The sequence below is a fragment of the Strix uralensis genome, chromosome 5 (assembly GCF_047716275.1).
Source record: "Strix uralensis isolate ZFMK-TIS-50842 chromosome 5, bStrUra1, whole genome shotgun sequence".
NCBI classification, from domain to species: domain Eukaryota; kingdom Metazoa; phylum Chordata; class Aves; order Strigiformes; family Strigidae; genus Strix; species Strix uralensis.
This window is the reverse complement of record NC_133976.1, coordinates 72,067,721-72,089,315: the sequence shown is the minus strand read 5'-3', so window position 1 is coordinate 72,089,315 and position 21,595 is coordinate 72,067,721. Positions and strand designations below refer to the sequence as shown.

At 41.6% G+C, this 21,595-nt stretch overlaps 1 protein-coding gene across 5 annotated transcripts in view; it reads right to left on the bottom strand.

The window, feature by feature from the left end:
* DENND5B (DENN domain containing 5B) overlaps positions 1–21,595 on the bottom strand; it is a 117,683-nt gene that overhangs the window by 40,321 nt on the left and 55,767 nt on the right. For all 5 annotated transcript variants that reach the window (XM_074871573.1, XM_074871577.1, XM_074871572.1 and 2 more), the window contains 3 exons: positions 17,329–17,995; positions 5,025–5,212; positions 1,097–1,633 (listed from right to left, as the gene is read on the bottom strand). In XM_074871573.1, the coding sequence (XP_074727674.1) occupies positions 1,097–1,633; positions 5,025–5,212; positions 17,329–17,995 (1,392 nt within the window). The remainder of the gene's footprint in view (positions 1–1,096; positions 1,634–5,024; positions 5,213–17,328; positions 17,996–21,595) is intronic.

Genomic DNA, 21,595 nt, shown 5'->3' with positions numbered 1-21,595 from the left:
CTGCAGGAACGAGCCCTGTGCAACCCACAGCAGACCACCACCACGTGCCCACTTGGCACCTCTGGTCTGCACATCCCTGCTTGGGACCACATCACTTATTAAGGTGTTGTACATATTCAAGGGATGTACAGTGCTCTTCAGCTAATGCTCTTTTGTGAAGTTATGCAGGGCAATTAATCAGAAATCTCCAATTAAATTGAGCAAGTGTCTAAATGAGCTTTGAAAATCCTAACCTTAGCAGCTCATTTTATTGTAGCAGTACTAGCAGAGATTGCCTAAACCACTCCCTCCTTTTGAATGCTGCACTGTTCAACACCTGAATACAAACAAGACCAATAAAAGGCATGGCAGCATTTTTTTTGATCAAAAACTGACTCAGATCAATAGTTAGTCTGTTCCCGACTGTTTATCCTTCTACCATTCTCCTTAGAGAAGGACTTGTAGCCAAAAAAAGCTGATGGCTAAGAGTGCTATCTAGTTTGCAGAGTCACTCGGAAATAATAACTGTGCAAGCTTCCCAATATTTCTCATTCCTTTTGCTAGCCCACAGTCTCTTTATTTTCCCATTTCTAATCTTGGCTTCCTTTTCACTCTTGTGTACACACTACAATGGAGTCATAACAGTACTCTTCTGCATAATGATGTGATAACCTTCTACAGAACAACACTACCCATTAAGAAAAAGTTCTACTGTGAGATTAGGAAACAAGAAAGGCTGGATTTGGTTCCTGTCTCCTCTGTGCACCTCTCCTCTCAGAAAAAAAAAAAAAAAAACAAAAAAAGAAAAAAAGAAAAAAAGTCACTTTTGATTGCTACCCTTCCACTAAACCCAGCGGAGAAGCTCCATCAGTTGGGCAGAAGCCTGCCAGCTTGGTTTGTACAAGCCAGGATGTCTCTGACCAGCTCAGTGGATCTGCACCGATTTACTCTGCCAGGCAATCTGGCACTATGTAATCAAAACAGACAAATATCTCAGTGAGGTAGATGAAGAACAACGGATTAAAGAGTATTTAGGCTATATTTACATAATATAGCTATTCTCCCTCCCTCCCAAAAGCACTTTCAGATGGAAAAATGAATACATGGCTATCTTTACTTTGTCAAAGTTTTGCATTTGTTCCCTGTTTGTCAGCCACGACTCCATATCAGGGGCAGCCTGAATGACGAAAGCCTCGTAGTCTGCAAACATCTGCGTGAAGCGGTTGGCAAAAACTTCACGAAGCTGCACATTCAGTTTGTAGTCCCTCAGCTCCACCTCCTCACAAGGCAATTTCCCATCCTTCTCCTTCTCCACAAGGGAAGCTGTGATGGTCATTTTTTCCATCGTCACACCGGTTCTCTTGGCAAGGGCTTGCAGGCGGGCGATCGTCTCGTTGCCTTTCAGTAGCTCGTACATGTTGAGGGCATTACCGGGGATGTTCCCATTCTTCTTGTCGTTCACCAAGTCGCTAAGAACCAGGTTCTTGAGTTTGGTGGTGCTGTCGCTGCAGTGTAGGTTACCCTCTGGCGGGATCCCAAACTGCAGGAGAACCTCAGAGATTTCCTGGATAAACTCCAGCTTGTTGGGGAACTGAGGGAATTCTTCTGGCAGTTCGATGAAATGGTTATCGATGTCTACAAAGCACAAGTTTGCCTGAAATACAAAGAAAAGTTTCAAAATGGACACTCAGCACTGAACTGGCTCCTCTGCTAAGTAGCCCTATCTTCCTGGGGTCCTTCCAGGCAAAAGGGTAAGAGCACACATATGCAGGAGACTTAAGCTGTGTCATCCAGCCTGTGACATTTCAGATTTCAGTAAAACTGGGGGACAACTGGATGGCAATGACTTAACAAATAAATAAAACCTCCTGCCCCCTCCTGTTCTCCTGAGACTTGCAGGTCCCAAACTTCCTACTACAAAGATTTGATATGCCCTCCCAGACCAGCCAAGGACACACCAGCAAGTAGGATGCACAGAACCACTTTTCATCCTATGTAAATACTATCTGTGTGAATTACTGCATCTCAAGGGCACATTTATTTTACCAAGAGCCAACTACAGAAAGCCTCTGTAGCCATGCTACCAAGGAATTAGTTGTTCAGTGAGAAAAATAACGACGCTATGAGCAAAGCTACAAAAGAGGGCCCCATGCAAATCCTTTGGGATCATGTCTAAGTATAGCTTGTCCACTGGAGATCAAGTCCTATTTCCCCTCTTCACTGTAAGCCCCGTTTCCATAGAGGCTTTCAATCTTGGTGATTCCTCTGCCTGAGATTTAAACAAAGTGCTCTTAGGTTTGCTACAAATGGAGATGGATCTCAGCCCATAAGATTAAAGCTAAGTGAAGACATGAATCTAGCAGAGCTGATACTTTTCCTAGGAAAGTGACAATGGGGGGATGGAAAAACCCTCCATAAAAATTAATTACATTGCAAATGCACCCTCAGGAATAATAGAAGAATGAAAAACAGTAATTGATCTTCTGAACTGCAGCTTATATCTGAAATTCTCTGAGTGCACTGTGCTGACTAAAATCTTAAACCAGGTCAGATTCCCAAGATGCTGGGCTCTGACAGGTTTTACCCTGGCATAAAGCTGCAGAATGGGAGTTGCAGAAACCCACAGGGCAGCAGCAGGTCTTTGTTAGCCTGACTTGGCCATTAGCACAGCTCCTCTGCCTCCTCTAAAGCACTTTTACTGCTCTTTACTTCTCATCAAACACTGTAGACTGATCTTCAGATTATGTGAACAGAAAGAACTTATTTTCCTCCTTTTCTGAAAAGGTTATTTTTCAGCAGGACAGTACATTCCACAGCAAACATGGTTATAATAGATTGGATATTTCAGAGACATGCTTGACATTAATCACCTTTCACACAGATACTTTAAACGGTATTAGGATTCAACGGGTAAAGCAGAAGTGTCCCTTCAGCTCACTTTTTCATAATAAATTTGGACCGCACAAAGAAAAGCATTTCTTGATACAAAACAATTTGCTTTACTTAACTATGCAGCTATTAAAGAGTTGTGATGTGCGTTGGTACAGTTCTTCAGCTCAGGGACTGTCTTCTTATCTATCAATATTTCATTTCAAAGGCTTTTTAATTTCAGCTCTGCATATCATTTACAAAATTTGAAAAATGAGATTTGGATTCAGAAAACCCTTGGGGAATTGGTCTCACTTCTCTCTTCAAAAACATCTGATGATTAAAATTAATGCAGAGAGATTACTAACCTTAAGACAGCATGATGGCCAGTTGTTAGAATTTTTATCTCTAATAAACAAATGGTTTACATTTAGAGCAAGAGCTTGAAACAGCTAGCCCCTGGCCTGAACAATAAAGGAATGCTAAAGCGAACAGCGCTTCATCACTGCTCGCATGTTGAAGGATTTTCTATTTTTTATTGTCTAGAGGAATTTAAGATTCAAGATCTTCCCTGTTCAATACCTCTTCTTTTTTTTTGTCTCTCCAATAGTTACTGGACCTGTGGTGTGCATAAATACTGATATTTTTCACTCATTTGTTAAACATCTTAAGGGGGGAGGTGTTCCACCCCGCTATTACTCTTCCCTCAGTCGCGATATTTAATTTATTATTCCAGTGATACTGCAAACCCATCACATTAAAATTTTAATTTAAGGAAAATGACAGCTTAATCTGCTAACTAAAAGCATATGACTAATATGCAGTAATTATGTAATATTAGCATGGTTTTACTGAAAAGCGTAGCTAGATACCAGCTTCGTTTCCACACCAATGCAAGTTTCATGCAATTGGGTCATTGCACCCACGAGGTAAGGCTTGATTTGCACTGTTACATGCCACCAAGGCTACGACTCAGTCCCCTCCACCCAATACTTAATTAAAAAACATATTTTCCTTGCCTTGTGTTTATCCCTCCACTTCCACATAGAAACCCGCTCTCCCGCATACTCTCCTCCGCTGCTGCTCCCCGCTGCCTTCTCAGTAAGGGCAACTATTTGCAAGCCCTAGGGACTCTGCCCTGGGGAGAGGTCCCCACATGGAGCTGAGCACAGTGCTGCCACCGTCACAAGATGTTACAGTCATACAAACAGTTATTCTCAGGGTTCCCACTGATTTTTAAGAAGAAACCCAAGTTAAAATGCATGGTACGCTCAAGAGATGGGTCCAGTCACCATCTCAAATGCAGACAGGCTAGCCATATCCCAAAGACTTTGCAGTATGGAGAGTGATCATTGGCCAGGTTAAAACGTGAAGCAGTTTTAATAATTTTGGTCAAATTTTGAGGAGAAAAATCTCCATTTCACTCTCTACCACCAGTGATTTTAACACCTAGATTAGGAGGACAATCTTTCCTTCCTTTTTTCCTCTGTCAAAAAGTGATAGACCAGGCAAAATTTTCACTTCCCATTGCGTGGGAGGACAGAAGATCTTCAAAAGACCATCACTGGAGTGACTCAATATTGTGAAAGTACGTACACGAGTACACCTCTAAGTGGGTCACAGGCACAGTGTTAATGCAAATGTGGCTCATTTGAGGCCAGGACGCTGGTCTAGTAATAGACCTTGACCCAGGCAGGAACACATGGGCTCAACCAAGGGTGGGACGAGGCTGGCAGGATGGGGTACGCTTCTCAGCAGCAGCAGGGGGACAGGGACAGGTTTATACTATCTAGTAACTGCACACAAGACCCAGATTCATAAAGACCATCCCCAAATGAAATGCTCTTCAGCCCTGTCAATAGGACCGTGACACTGACAAAGTGTATCAAAACCTGGTGAAGCATGTGATGTAGGGAAAGCAGAGAAATGTTCAACATCACAGCAAGAAGCAGGAGTAGAAGCATTTAGAAGTCTATACAATTAGTGGCACTCATTAAATTCAGAAATGGACCAAGAAGCGCTGCGAAAACTTCCCTTACTATCTTACTCCTGCTGGCAAACAGTCTTCACAGTGCCAGAGAAGCCTCCTAATACCAGGCATGGCATTTTCCAGCAGGGATTCACACAAATATTAACAATGTGGTTTCAGGGTAGCAACCCCAAACGTGGAGACTGACCTCCTGAGGCAGCTCCAGCTTGGAGCGGTCGGTTCCCTCCTTGGACTGCAGCCCCATCAGGTAGGGAACGGGAGCATCCAGAAAATGCAGGAGAGAGGCAGGAAGGATGGGGACGTACACATGCTGCCACTGAAATGGGAACAGCAGCGTCGTGATCCCCTCCGCCACTGTCATCAGACGCTGATAATCTAGACAGGGAGAGAGAGACAGACATTGAATTATCTTTCTGTGTTTTGCTTTTGAAATCAGGTTGGCAAGGACATCAGTGACAAAACAAGACAGAAACCATGTTTATATGGTAAGATGTTATTTTGAAAATAAGACAGTACTTAACCTTAAACATTATTTAATTCGTCAAAACCCATTACCCCTGGAAGAAACTGCTCAGCATAAATATTCATATCTTATCTAGATCTATGCAATCATTAAATTCATTTATTAAAAGGATACCAAAAGTTCTCTCCATAGTACAGGATAATAATACTCTAATTCTATAAAAAGCAAGTATTTTTACAAGGGAAAAGGAGAATAGAGAAGTGAACTTCAAGGAAACATTGTGGTTTCTTGCTTGTTCCTGCCTGCCTGCTCCTGCTGCACTTGCTACTACTTCTAAGGCTGAGTGTACTTTCCAGAAGACTCACCTTGGCCACATACCAGCAGAACTTTACAGTCCTGAAGTATTTAAAAGCACTGCTTATAAGTAAAATCCAACAGAAGCCTAATAGAAATCTAGTTCTCAAAAATATTCTGTATAGCGAGCATATTTATATTGCATTATTTTCCCAAATTTGTATTTAATCCACTAGTTCATTGCTTTGCAATGTTTTGGTTCAAGTAAACACATCATGCATTATTTTTAAATTAAAATTTAATTCAACCCAGCTGAGCCGCAAGAATATTTCAGAATTTGGATAAGAGCAAATTATTTCTTAAATATCCAGCTGGCATGATGCAATACCACAACCAATTTATTAATACACTTGAGGGAATCTAAATTTGAGAACACAGTGTTTTTAAAAAATAAATAAATAAACACATCACATGGTGTTAAAGAGATGGTCATCCTTACAGTGAATCTCAAACTGCAGACAACCCACCAGGAAACAGGGAAAGACCCCTGGGTCTTGTAAGCTGCTGCTGAATGTGAAACCAGATGATTGCTTCTACTTCATATTACAGCAGCTTCTGCATTAATAACAAATCCCCTCAAATTTCTAAGAACATGAATGTAGTTAAACCGAAGTTCCTTAGGAATCTTAACTTATCATGAAGAAGCAGCACATCTCATTTAACAGTAGTGGTTGAAGACAGGAACACCAAAGTGCAAGTTTGTAATTAACTTTGAACTTGCACGAGGTTCATAGCACAGACAAGAGGGGGAGTTAGTTCCGATTCCTGTCCTGGGCCTCTGCTACTTGTGAAAGCTGCTCTTCACTATTTGCAAAAGGATTTGTTCCCCACAGCTTGAGTGCATGGTTATGAGGTCAGTAATCAGCAAGAGTGGCAGAAGGAATGTCTCCTCTATGGCTGTACGCAAAACCAGTTCTCATCAGTGCCAGGTAAGTCTCACGAGCTTTGGCTTGAGCAACCAAAAGATTTTGACTCTCACCAAGGCCAGACACAGATCCTTGGTAACACTTGGGTTGTGCCCATCTCTTCTAGCCCCTCTGCCCCACTTTGTGAAATTAATGATATATGTATGAACACTCGGGTTTGGAGTCGACTAAGAAGGCTTCTTTCCTATAGCCCCACTGACTGCTGTATCGTGGATAGGAACCCTGCCTGGCCCTTTCCCATTTCCTGACCAAGCCAGCCTGATACCCTGGCAGACATCAGCAACAGCAAAAGCGCTGTCATCTGACACTGCTCAGCTATTAGGAGGTCACTGGGAAGATGCACTTGAATAAATATGCAAATTAAAACAACAAATTGCATAACCCATTCTCCTTCTTGCTAGCACCTCTCTGTGGAAAACCAGCCTCGATCTGCAGAAGGTCAGCTGGCAGGGCAAAAACATTTTTCATCTTGTCTCCCTAATAGCTAGTCACTCAATCTTCAAAATTATTTTCATGCATACAAGTCAGTCTCAAGGTTACACCTCAAAACCATTCACAGCTACAGATCAGCCATTTATGAATCCCTCCCTGTGCAATGGTCTACAATTATACATGTCTGTTGGCTGTCTGGTTGAAGAGCACTTATACAAACTCAACTTACAACCCCTACTGGTGAAGCTTGGGCATATCATAACATTTCATAACTGAAAGCTTTAAAGGTTAAAAAAACCCCAAATACAGAAGGTAGCATGTCTTAGTATGCATGAGATGATTTCAAAGTCTGTTCTGATCTGCATAGCCATGTGAAATAACAGGCTTTCACAGCAAAGTTGCAAGTATCTTTTTGCATAAGGGTATTCAACTCTGGAAATGCATACTTACTTCTCTTTGACGCTACTGATAATATTTAACATGGCCACTAGCACAGGTTTTGTAACCAATTTACTATGAGGAAAGCTGTTCTTAAAAAAACCCTAGTGATGACCAAATTATTAGGCTAATTGTTACCATCTAGCAATGCTTGTTAGTGATTAGCAGAGATAAAAAAACATTTATGTACCCAGCAGTTTTCACTGAAGAGAAGGAAGTTCCCAGGTTCCTCCAGAAAAATAGTATTAAAAAAAATGGAAAAGGTTCTTTTAATATTTGTTTAATGAAGTAAGAAAGTCTAGTTACTTTGTATTTACTTTCAAGCCTGTACAAAGTTAGACACCTATCCTGTAAGGCATAAAGCCTTTTTTGATGGAGAGCTTTTTGTACCTATCAGCATTTGAGGGAAGCTTATGTGGTTACTGAGGACACCCTGGAAATAAGGGATTCCTCCATTTTCCCAAACCAGAGAGGAAAGGGGAGGCAGAACAAAAAAAAAGGAAGGAGGGAAAGAATGGAAGCAGCTGGAAAAAACAGGGTTTGTATAAACTGTGTGTGCTTGCATCAACAGAGAGAGTGTTTTCAGATCCTATCCCATCATCACTACTAGACTTTGATAACAATCTCCAACTGCAAGCCTATTATTTTATGAATGACAGGCCCAGGTAGCAAAACTATTCTCTGATCCTGCTCCAACCTTTAAAGCTAGAATAGGGGATTAGATAGTATTTGCCAGTTTAGGGAGTGTCTTTTGAGAAAGGCCTGTCTGTTGAGCAGAGTGGGGACACAACAGTCCTGTTTCCTATCCATCTGACATCAAGAAACATCTGGAAAAGATACAAAAAGTAAAAACTGTCTGGGTGATATCCACAGAAGGTCACAAACTCAGAGTGATGAATGGCTCGAATCAAGGCAACTTCTTGAGATCTGTGAAATAAATCACTTCCTCTTCTTGGGGCTTATCCACCTCATGTGGTGTATGCCATGCTGGATGCAGTGAAAGGTCCTGCAATGCCAACAAGGCTAATACTGACTGCTTTAAATGCATGAGCAGAAGGTTACAGTCCATGGGGATGGCCACAGCAGCAGCTGCTGCCACCAGAGCAAAGATCTGATCCATGCAAAATCTTCCCTGGGTACAGAAATAAGTAACAGACAGCGGAGACCTAAACCTAGGGCAGTGCCTTCCCTTCTCTTTGCTGTGCAGTCCAGCACAGTGGAGAAAGGACCCAGAAGATCTGGAGACTTACTGAATGTCCCAAACACCAGATGCATTTCTCTGCAGTGTGCAGATGAGCTTTTAGCTTTAAATTTCTCTTACCCTGGATCTCCTTTCCATCTGATTGCTCCACCTCTCTTACATGCATTTCTATATCACTCTCTTACTTTCAGTTTTCACTTCTCCCCACTCCCAAAGTGACGATAGCTTATACCACGTTATTTATTTTGGTTGGCACCTATACCTGCAGCCTGCCTTCTTGGGACAGAGAACCATCCTATGTTCTCCAGGACAGGGAACACCACTGAGCACAGTCCCTACAGCAAGTTCTTTGTGTTCAGAGTTAAATCTCTAATTTGTACACAGGACATTTTCCAAGAGAAACTGTTCAAGGAGGATAATCCCAGGGCAAAGTGGCCCCTAGGGGTTTCTATTGCGACGGCTGCCTTCTAACAACCACCTAGCTGGATTTGGCATGGGTCTGTCTCTCACACTTAACCTTCTCCCTAAGTGAAGAAGAGGGCAACAGAGTCAAGTTCAAAGACTCTGGATGAAAACCCTTTTTCTGGCAGCATGTGCTGGGGGCCTTTGTCCAAGTTCCTGCATCTCACCTCCCTGCACAGGACAAGTAACTGCAGTGGGGATCTGCTCTGCTGCAGAGCGGCAGCTCCGCTGTGTGAGTGCCATGTTTTAGCCATGCTTTACAAAGGTCTGGTGACATCCACATGGCTCACAAATAAAATGTAAGGCTTAAAATGCAAATCCTGAGAGATTCCTGTATAATTACGAAACATTATTTGGTGCTGGAGATAGAAATGGTTTCAGCATTTGAACATCAATTCACTATAAATGTTTTTCTGAAAGAGTACTAGATTTGACAAATATTTGTCTTGATATCGATTCTCCATAATACAATAACCAAGAAGCATGGTATTACAACAGATACTGTACATGCAGAAATATATATCCCAAAGAGCATAAAGTCCAAACATAAGCAGTGACTGAGAAAACAAAACAATCATTCTCCTTTCATTTTATAGATTGGGTATAGAAGCTCTGAGATGTTAGGCAGTTCACAAAGTTCAACATAAAAATTGTTTTTCCTGCTGCAAAGGAGTCTGGTATCTCAAAATCCTTCCCATGCTGCAGCAAAGCAAAACCAAGATCCTTTGACAGGGGAAAGGGACATCAGTATTATTCCTGCCCAGAACAGCTAAGACCTCCCTTCTTCAGGTGCTACCTCCAAAACAGGTTCAAATCTTTGGTCATGAACAGAAGAGAATTTCACCTGGGACCTTCTTGCAAATGCCCAGCCACACAATTTTTGAGTATAAGGCATGTGTAAGAGCACACACACACTCATTCAAACCAGAAAGGGCGTTCTTGCTGTGATCAGTACACTGTTATTCTGGTTCCAACATACCCAGCCTTCCTGATGAAAGAACAAGTTGGCAGTTTTCCAACTCTCTGTTCTAGTAACCTACCAAAGGGAAGGTAGAAACTGCAGAGCTGGAGTCTCAGCCTGGATCTTCTAAATCCAGTATAATGCTTTAAAAATAGACTGTGTTTCCTCTTTCTTTTCTTTTTTAAGTCCCACTTTACATACGATTTGAAAGCACTTGGAAGCATTTGAAAAGATGGGTTACCTGGACACCACTTCCTTTCCTCTACTGCTTTTTGAACATGTATAAAGTATAACCGCAGCTTTGCAAAGTCACGTATTTAAATATGTATCCTGGAAGGTGATAATTGGATGACATTCTCAAAGAGTACCTTATCAAAAGGAACAAAATGATTCTAAGCAATAGTTCTAAACAAAACAAAGCCAACAACAGAGGAAAAAAAATAAAAATCAATGAACCTTAATAAATAAGAGCTAATTCTTCAGAAGGAAACACCTGAACCAGCGTTAAAACATTCTTGCAGTTTTTCCACGTGTTACCTCTTCAAAGTATTATAAGCAACTGCTCTTCAACTGCTACATTCTGTAACAAGATATGGATTAGCTGAGCCAAGTATATTAGAAAAACTGGAAAATAAAAATTCATATTTTGCTTTGAGCTCTGAGTGTGAGTCAGGAACGGCGCACAACAGTTATAAGACCTGTCTAGGGGCTTGGCACCTTCAGATCTGTAATGTTTATATATAGCATACAGCAGATGAAAAAGGAAATCTGAAATTCACATCTGAGACAAAAATTGTTTATGAAAGCAGAGGTTTTCAAATCAGATCTCAATAGCTTCACGAAAGCAATGCATATAAGTGTCACAGACTTCAAAGCGCCCTCGAAGCTTCCATCTTTCATCTGGTTTGTATACTAGCAGCTGCAATGACTGACAAGCCAGACCAGGTGATTTTCAAGAGCTGTTCAGATAAAATGCACAAAAATGCTTCAGGAAATGTTTATGCACCATAGAAATCACCTTGCACCAGTGCTGCCTTCAGAGAACTCGGACAGGTCAGTGACGTGGGGTTGTAACCAGCAGACCGTCCTGGGAAAATAACCCATGGTATCTCAACACCCTTTATCCCCAACAGAAGAGTGGATTTACCAGAAAGTGACACAGCACATGAGTTACAAGGTAAAAGCAGAGCGGCAATTTATGCAAATCTGAAAATACATATTTTTCTTAAACAGGATGATCAAAACGAGCCTGCATCCAAGTGCTTGAACTAAGAATTAGCCTCTCAGACTGGGGGTCAGCTCTGCCCCAAGGAAAACATCTCAAGACTGATATTCACCAAGGCCAATTCTTCCCATTTTCCCTTGTTGGCAAACGCTTAATGGAAAAAAAATCACTTCCACTTCAATAAATTTCCATTTATGCGATTTATCCGTGTCACAGCCTGCCATCAGTGGTTCAGCATAAATTAGTTTATGATTTAGAGCCACCTTAAGAATTAATTCACAGGAAAACTTGAATTAGCTCCCATTACCAGCATGGTTAAGCCTCCAAGAGCAGGGCAAAAGTCTGTGACAAAGCTGACAAGGCAGCAACAGGACACATGAAGATGCCCCTGACAACACAGGGAGCCCCTTGCTGGTCCCTGCGGCTGCTGGGGCCGAGCAGCCTCCCCCCAGGCAGCAGCTCTGTGCCAGGGCAGCAGGCTGGTGGGGAGGGCACGGACTCCAGCAGGCAACAACTTTGCTCAAGATCACTTCTGAGTGCCATGTTATTTATCTTACATAATTGGAATATAAAGGCCTAATTTAACTTTCCTCCCCCCGTTCTTAAAAGGTAAAAATGTTTTATAATGGAAAACAATAATATCCCATTAAAAAAGTGAAGAGGTGGTGGATCCAGTGTGTGTGTGTGTGTGCGCACCTCCGTGGTGCTGTTGAGGCCCTAAACCCAGGTCTCTTTCACAGCACAGACACATTTTGTCCCCATGTAAACTGTTCTCTGCAATAGCTTCCCATTGGTTTTGATGAATAATAGTGTGGAGGGCAACTATTTAAGTAATCAGCAGAAGAGCAAAGGTTTTCTATGTAACTATTTGGTGTAAAAATGCTTTAAAAGGCAAACACATCATGAATGTACTTGTTTTAAAAAATTTCCCCAAAACAGACTTTGTAAGAAAGATCTTTCAGACATTACCTTTTTATGATATGATGATATCATAATATATATGCAGTGATTTGTATTACAATTTCTAAGATTGAAAAAAAAAATGTAAAGAATATTTAAATCTTTGAGGAGCAATTACTCAAGCCCTTTAGAAAACAACTTGGGAAATGCTCAGAATTATAATGAGTGAAAACAGCCTAAGCTCTAAGAAGTTTATCTTTGTCTCATCCACATGTTCCCTCTCATGTTTAAATCCCTAGAAATGCAGACATACAAAATGGATTGCCGAGGTTTCCACAGAGCCCACAGTTTAATTCATCTCTCCCCAGCAGACATCTCATGCCAGTGGCTTTTTGTGACCAATCCTTGGGAAATTGTAGCAGCTATCGCAGAGTGTTATTAACTTGGACACTGCTGGAAGCCTGGACATTCACAATATCCTTACATCTCCATGGTCGCACAGGAGAGCTGTGCTCTGAATAAAGTAAAGGGCACTTGCAAGAGTATTCATTTCTATGATTGAATAAACTATAATAAAACTATAACAGCAAGTCTGCTTCATAAATGAAAGTCTGTAAGACCCAAGCTTACACAACATTAGATGTATGCTACACTGTGTGCCTTGTTTAGTGACAAGTATGAATCTGTATCAGTTTTTTCTGCTTTATTTGGAGTCTGGCAGTTCTTACAACCCTTCCTTTGAAAGTCACAGGAACACATCATAATCCAAGCTTTGATTTTTAGAGGATGAGGTTTATAAGGCTGCAATCCAAAGACTGCACCCTGAAGAACTGCAGGGAAAAAGTATCTAATCCCTCCCCTCGGTCTTCAAAGCCCCATTGTTAAAATTTGGCCCTATTTAAACTTAAAAGTATTCTCTATATGCAGGAAGATGTAACCTGAAGCCACAGGAGTTCTGCTTCTAGTGCTTTCAGGTACAGTTTTCTGCACTACCTTTGCAGGCCAAAGCCAGCACTTAGAGCAGTCTATCACATCTACCCACCGACAGTGATTTTGATTAACTCTCTGGAAGTCCACACTGTCTCCATTAACAGTAAGGACTTGTCTTTTCAGTCTTGTCATTTAGGGTACAAGCACAGGCGTCTGCCAGTTCCCAAGCTATCCTCGCCTTGTTCTGCGTTTTGCCCTAATGCTGCCACAGCACTATTTGCTGCTCCCAAGCTGCACAGACATTTCACATCTTCAGGCTGAAATGCTCTGGTCATAGTAGCTTTTGCCCCAGAAACACATAATTATCCACACCAGTGGTTCTCAAACTCTGGTTTGTAAAGCTATGGTGATAGCTCCTTAGCATCAGGCTGCTTTAAAGTTTAAACCATAAATTGAGAGAAATGGAGGATTAAGGTAGTTGCCTGCAGTCCAAAACGTTTTGGGAGCAAAAGAGCTTAAAAAGTGAGCTCAAAAAATTAGCTCATCATGTTTTCACGTCAGTCTCTCCACCACTCTGCTTGACCACCACAGCTGCAAAGTGAATTTACAGTCCACTGCAATCCCTTAATTTTCTCAAGTGATGGGATACTACTCACCCATAAAACACCATGAACAGAACAACTAGATGGCCAAAGCTGACAGTAGCAGCTGTGGTACAAATAGCTAGTAATTGGTCCTGTCCCCACAGCAGAGCTGTGCCAGACACTCTCATATCGTGCTGGGAATGCAGCTGGGTCAAGCTGGGTAAAGTCACCCAACACCCTCACCTCTTCATTTAGTTGGATACCTTTGTTCAGGCTGCTGGAAACCTTATGCCTCAGCTACAGTGTTAAAAATAAACTTTTTCGTTATCTACTCCTAGTTCACTAGAGAAAAAGCACTCCAGAAAAGCCAGTAGTCTCTGTGCAACCTTTCTGTCAGGCCTTCACTGCCATTATCACCAACTAGACGCAACTCCACTTGATCACTATCCTTTCGCCAGGCAGACCACTGCCCATGCTTGCCTATAAAGTTTGGAACCAAAGCTGTTTGGCCAGTCACTCCCAGAGTTTGCAGTCTTCATATCCCTCCTGCTCTTTCTTGGCTGCAATAAGCAATCTGCCTTTAGTGGAGAGATGTTCAGTGAGAAGTTTCAGGTTCTCAGCAGACGGCCAGTGGGCTCATTGTACTGTCAGAGTTGAGCAACAATTTATATTTTTCACTCAACTTTCCAGAATAAGTCTTTATTCTTTAAAAAGATGAACATTTTTTTTTGCAAGCTTTTCCTTCCAAAAAGGCTAGGAGAACCACAAAAAAAAACCCCAACAGATTACATTTCCCATGCGTTATTAGCAGTGCTCTCACTGAAATAGTTTGGTGAACTCAAGTTGGTTTTGGTTCAGTGCTCTGATTTCTTGGGTATGGTAGCATTTCAGTAAATTCTGACTTCGGGCTCATAATGCAGTCTTGCTTGAAATTGCACCTTCTGGATGCCAAGACCATCTTCTATTAATCTCTTGTGGAGTTTGGGAAGGTTGCAGCAAGGACAGGCCACTGCAAACAGTGCAGTGAGTCCATCCTCTTTAAAGCAGAAAGGGAAAGAAGGACAAATTTGCAAAATCACTCATTCGTTACTTTGGAACAAGAGATACATAAGCCAAAAGCTTCTTTTCATCTTTTGCCTTGCAAGAACTTTGGAGTTAAGAAAGCATTTCTCCCCGGTGGATCTCAAAGCTTAGAGAAGAGATGTCAGTAGTATCTAGGCTGGTTATCTCTCAAATAGGAAAAGAGCTGCTTTGTTTTCTTTTTCAGGAATCACAAGACTGACATTTAAAAGAAGCCACAGTGCACAATTAGTCAAGCACTTGACTATCAGGATATGCCAAAACTGAGGCTTTGCACTTGACCTCCACTCCACATTCCTCACCTCTGGGAATCAGCATTACGATGCTATTTACATAATCACAGAATTTCCCTAATACAACTGTATGCTTTTCCCCATGCACCATCAAGTTGTATCTACATTAGGGAAGTAAAGGTCATGTCAAACACATTCCTAGATTCACCAATAATAGAGGGAGAAAAAAAAAATCTGAATTTTGGAGGATGGAGAAAATTAATTCTCACTATCTCATTTTTATTTAAAAAAACCCCCACAGTGAAAACAAACAAAACAAATAAACCCTTAAATTATAGCCAGTAAAACACTTATCACAGAAAAACACTTACTTATCTAATTTCTGGTGACACTGAAAATAGAGTCAAAGTTATTTAGTGGGTATTTTGTATCTGTCTCAAGGACTATTACAAAAGTAATGCATACGCAGGTTGCTTTCTCTCTGCACAAAATATTACTAAAATGTAATCTGACAAGCAGATTTTTCCTAATGCTACTAGCTTACAGTAAAAAAACCCCAAAAAACTCAGTTCTCATTGAGTCCATAAGCAAGGAATGACAAGAAGGGATGGGGAGGCATTTCAGCAGTGCTGCTGCTTAACATGTCAAACCCTGGTGTCAAGTGGGAAAGGCAGCATGATTCAAATCGAGGAAGAAAGGGGTAAGAACACATGCACACAGAAGCAGAAGGGAGGGGAAAAGCAGCCTAATCAAAACTAACAGCAGGATTTCTGCTCACACTTCAAACTGAGAGCAGATAAAGCCCTTCATTTTCGGTTCTTGAAAGCAAACCCCAGGAGTCCATGTGGAGAAATGCTCTGCAAAGAACTGACAATCCTTTGAATTCAGTAATTTTCAGAAGTACCACCCTCCTTCCACCTCCCTGAACATTACTCCCTATTCTCAGTCATTTATTCACTAGTATTACTATTACACACTTACTGACCTTTTCTTTCATATGACAAACCCAAGATTCACTTTTGGAGCCTGAAGGTTCAATTACCCGTCCTCATTTTAGATGACTTCCTATCCTCTCTCTCCTCTCCACTTGAAGCTGTCCATTGTTTGAACCACATTTCTTGAGAAGTCTAGGTATTCAGCATCTTTTCTTCTTTTTGTTAAAAGGTATGCATACCTCCTGGCTTCACGTTGTTTATTCTAGTCTGAAGATCATTCCCCTCCCCACCCCCCCACCGCTTTTTTCCCTGAGACACATTTTACTAATTTAGGGTCAGCATCACAGAAGCCATTTGGGAACCTAGACAATACAGACAGGCATCCAGTGAGACAGAGGAACCTCCGACAAGTCTGGACAACCCCTCGAAAGTCAGCAAGAAACTTGAACTTGACTTGTTTGGGCACTCTGGTGCATTGCAACAGTTGCAGCACATACCTTTTGGTACCTGAATATCACCAGGGCCAGACTCACAGCAACCAACATCATACAGAAAACAGTGATTGGGGTGTAAAACCTCAGAGCATGCCAGCACTAAGTCAAGATTCTCAAAACTTGTAGCAGAGTATTTCACCATTGCAAAGACACAACCAGAAGAGAAAAGGTACGGGCCAGATTTACAAAAGCTTGCTGCCACACTTCAGCATTGACAGGCCCTGTGCAAGCAACTTCTGCCAATGTAGCTAGCCTTTGCCAATTGCATTCTTGAGTGTCTTAAAAAGATGTACCAGCATCCTTGTCAAAAAAGTTCCCAAATATCTCAAGTAGGACTACAAAGGCATGCCCTGTAACTCCACTCAGTTTCAACACAGCATTAAAGCTTCAGCTTCTAAGTGCTAAAAAACTCTCAGTGCTTTAACCAGAATATATCCATCATATGGGAGGGAGGAAATCTCACCAGACTTCAATATGATGCTGGGATTTGAAAAAGAGAGTAGCAAGAGTAGCTTCTGCAAGATGTATTACTTTCTGCTGGTATTTTTGCAGAAGATGAGGATTAGTTTCATGCTGTCTTGCAGCATGATCAAGGGCAATGTAAGGATAATAATTAACTGAATTCTATTGCTAGCTGTCACAAGTGATAAATACAACGCATAATTAAACAAGTGGCACCTAGACTGCCTGGAGGAAACAATTATTTAGTGCTTTCATTAGGACAGACTCATTTCTCTCACATTTTTTCATTACATTCTCACATTTCACAAATCTGCTGAAAATCAACAGCTTTATATTAGCTCCTGTGGCTGCAGCTGCCCAGGAGCTGCCACTGGGAACAGACCCAACATGTATTGCTGGACGAGTGCCCACCTTGTGAGTACAGAAGAATCTGCATCTCCAGAAGAACGCAGGTGAAAACTTGGACCAGGTTCTCCAGGCCCAGCAGCTCGAAGACCTCCCGCAGCGGGTAGTCAGAAAGCGGCAGCTCATTGGGCCCAGGCCTCTGGCAAATGATGGGCTCGTAAACCCCATAAAACTTCAGTGACCTCCCCGGGGGTGGTAGGGGCACCTCGTAGAGGATGTTGTGGATGTAGCTCTCCAGGGGCAGAGGTGGCGGCTGCTGGGAGGTCACTGCTTTATAGAGCTGGATCAGGAACTTCTTGCAGGCTTGCATGAAGGGCAGAGGGGTGATGAGGCATATGCATTTGGAGACATACAGTGTGTCTCTGCTGATGTCGTAGGAGTTGTACCGCTGGAGCTTGGCGAGGGAAGTGGCGTCACCCTCATCAATGCTGCTGGCCAGGGAGTCCATGCTGCACGAGGAGGAGGCACAGACGCTGCTGTATTGCTCTGCATTGTGCATCTGGTAGAGTGTCTGCATGGCTGTGCAGATCTGCTTGCTCGTGACCTCCTCGTAGAACGTGAGCACAAACCCGTATGTACGGGAGCCATCTTCTCTGGTGATGATGAACGAATGGAGCTGCGGATCTCTGTTATCTGCCTGTGTCCTGAAAGACAGCCCTTTGGGCATACACAGCTAGGAAAAGAGAAAAGAAATAGATAGAGTTATCTAAGCTATAATTTTATTTTGTTACTTTTGCTTTCATGGCACATTCTTTTTAGCCACCGCATCATAACAAGCCATTTATCATTAAACATAATCCCTCTGAAAAGTAGCCCAAGAACAAACAGCCTAAAACTGATGCTACTTAAAAGAAAAGGTAGACAGAAAGGGAAACACCCTCCAAAACAACCTCTCTATTAAGTCATTACGACTCATTTTCATTACTTTGAGATTATTTTCACTACTGTCTTTGTCTCATTTACTTAAGCATCATATAAAAACAACCAGTTTTGTTCTCATTTTAGAGTATTGTGGGCACAATATATGTGAATCAGAGAGCCAATGAAGCATCTTATACCACTGAATTCAAATTACACAGACTCTTGAAATTCTTTGATCTTCCCTAATTTTCTTAAAAGAAAAATACCCCAATTGACTGACAGCTATTACATTTACTTTCTTCCTTAAGTGCTACAAAATAGCTTAGAATGGAAGAAGGCGGCAGGAGGGACAGGATGGGGAGGGGAGGTAAACACCCAAAATGTATGAAAACCTCGTTTTTTGATGCACCACTCAGCAGAATCTTTTGCAGTGAGTCTACTACACCGGGTGTTTCCAGGCATTCCTCAGGAATTCTATCAGCCATCTAATACAAAATAACAAACATCCAGCAAAACTTGTTTGAATGTGTGTCAGCATGAAACTCCTTATGTTCTAGCTAAATCAGTATGTTTATAAACTAAGAACTAAAGCTTCCTTTGTACCTTCCCTCTGAAGAAATAAAAGGAAAGAAGAGAGGGAGAGCCTTCAAAGTGCTCTTCCTGTTCCAAAAGGCAACACTAGAAGCCAACTTTCCCAAGGGATGTGAACCTACACACGACTGAGTGCATCCCCTAATGTCTCACCTTGACCAGAAGTAAATTCTTCTGATGGTGGAAGAGGTCAAGAGAAATAATTACAGGTTTTCAGGTACATCCTACCCTGAACTTCACCACTGCACCTTGCAGAGACCATCTGACAACCTGATAAAGCCGGTTAAGGCTTCTCCAATAAAGAAGTAATAAAAAAATCCTAGTTTCACACTTTATTTAAATTTATTCTGCACAATAAATATCTCTTAACCTCATTTTTGACAGGTTTGCTTAATAAAAATTTATTTCCAGAATGTGGACATTCAATGGTGGCTACAGCCTTATCAAATCCAATCAGGCTGAAATCATAGGTTTTTAATGTCAACACTATCAAAGACTATATTTTATTCACTTGACAGAAAAATACCTGGATAAGCAAATTATATGTACTGGTACAATCAAGAATGGATAAGCATCAGGGAAATTCAGACCAGCTGAGACAGCTTCAGAAGGCTGTTTTAAATAAATTTCCTCCATGTCTTAATTATTATTCCCTTGTCCTTTATATGCTGAGTATACACTCGCAAAGGGACACCCATCTATTAAGTTTCAGCCACAGCCTGGCATATGCAGAATATCAACATTGTAAGACCCTGGCTGCAAACCCTGGCCCAGAGACTGCTGCTGTTGTTAGACCTACAAGAGAACACAGGGAAAGGCAGAGAAAGAAAGAAGATGGGAAAGCACCGATGCAGGGAAGAGCGACCAAGAGTCACTTAAGAAGTTAAGATCAAAGGGAACGGCCTGTGCTCATTTTCCAGCAATACAGAAAGCTTCAAATTTGCAGTTAATGCATGAAAACTTTCATCTTGGTGCCTTGGACATCAATCACTTCCCATCTCATCTGTGTTTGCCACATGCACCACAGGAGAGGAAAGCTTTGCCTGCTGGTGAAGCTGGCTGGCTAACAGTAAGAAGGCAGTAAGTCACCTTTATCGCATCTTTGTATAAACACAGAAAACTATCTAAGATTACCGATCAAAAGACAGGATTTTGGTTTTCAGAGCACTTTACTATTTATATTTAAACATATCCATCAACAGAAAAATATGGAATTAAATCATACTTGCAATAAGGTTTATAATCAACATGGTTTGTAAAAACAAAAGGAAGCTGCATAAAGACAGGCAAAAAGGTATCAGCTAATCCATACCCCAGCTCTAGAAGCGATGAGTAGGAGATACACTATTCCTAGACATGGAGGCAGGACACACACACACACTGTAATCCCTCCCTCCTTCCTCCTCCCAGCCATAATCAGTTACAGATATTTCTGAACCAAAGGTCCCCTCCGGGCCACTGCCCATTAGCACTGGTTCATCTCTTCTCCAATAGATCCTCTATTTCACTTTTTAAGTCCCTGTATATTTTTCATGCTCACAACATGCTGTGGCAGCAAACTCCATACCCAAATTGCACTGTGGGTGAGGGGATGGAGAGAAAGATGCTTTAGCTTGTACTAAAGCCTGCTCCTTCGAATTACACTGGGGAACCTTTAATTCTTTTATTTCAGTATATGAGATGTTAAACAGACAATGCTTCCTTAAGACTTCAGAAATACAGGCAAAGATTTATATACCTGAATGAACCAGCGGGCTAAAATAGGAGGTTTATTTCCTAAAAAATTAACTTTCCTCTCTACTGAGAACTTCAGCTTAGTACAACTTAGTTACTTGCAGAATGGCCACAGAAGATAATATGGGACGTTGGGCAGGGATAATCACAAAAAGCAGTGGGGGGAAAGAAATACTTCCCTATTATAAAGAGAACTCTGCACTTTGATATATACTTTGAAAGGGAGAGAAAACATGACTCTGTAGGCAGAGTGATTGCTTGGGACTTCAGGGGTTATTTTTAAAGTGACAGGATGGCTTCAGGAGGCAATTGAAATTCCTTAGGCATCCAGCAAAGCCAGAGTTCTCACAAGTTAACCTTCAAGGATTTATGCATTTTCTTCTCTGAGGAAAATTGCTTCTGGAAGCTCACATAAAGCAAACACATAGGCAGAACTAATACAGCAAGGCAAGATCAGAAAGGCCAATAATTGCCTCAAGGGATTCTGTGGAGGTGGATTTTACTTTAAATAATGTTTCAGATCAAAACAATAAAGAAGTTTTCCAGAAGATTATTTAAAAGACCATTAAATACTGCTGCTGTTAGTAAATTTTTTTTTTTTTCTCCAAGACACATTGCAAATGAAAGATGTGTTCTTCAGCTATATGATTTCAGCGGAATGCAGTTCAGTTCAATCATTTTATTTTAATAGGTCTCTTGCTGGTTTTAGTATTCCATTTTTGTCCGATAATATGATCACACTTCATGAATACTAGACATTTTCAACTGTAATGTGAGAGACAAATAATGCAGCAATTCCAGCTATTACCTCTTGCTGCCATATTCCTGCTGCACACCCCCCATCACTTCTCCTCTGAACACCCCCAATTCAAAGGTAGAACTAAATGGCATAAGTAGCCTTGGTAGCTGAGTTATTATCATCTTAATTGTGCTGATGAAGCATCATTCCGAGTCCTTCATGCCTTCTGTATAAGCACAGTGATGTGGAGGCCTGCCCAAACACTGCACCACCTCCATCAGTGTACATTTGGAAGCAGAGGACAGGCATGCCCAGCTGTCAGTGGGCAGAGGGAGTGATCAGGCTCAT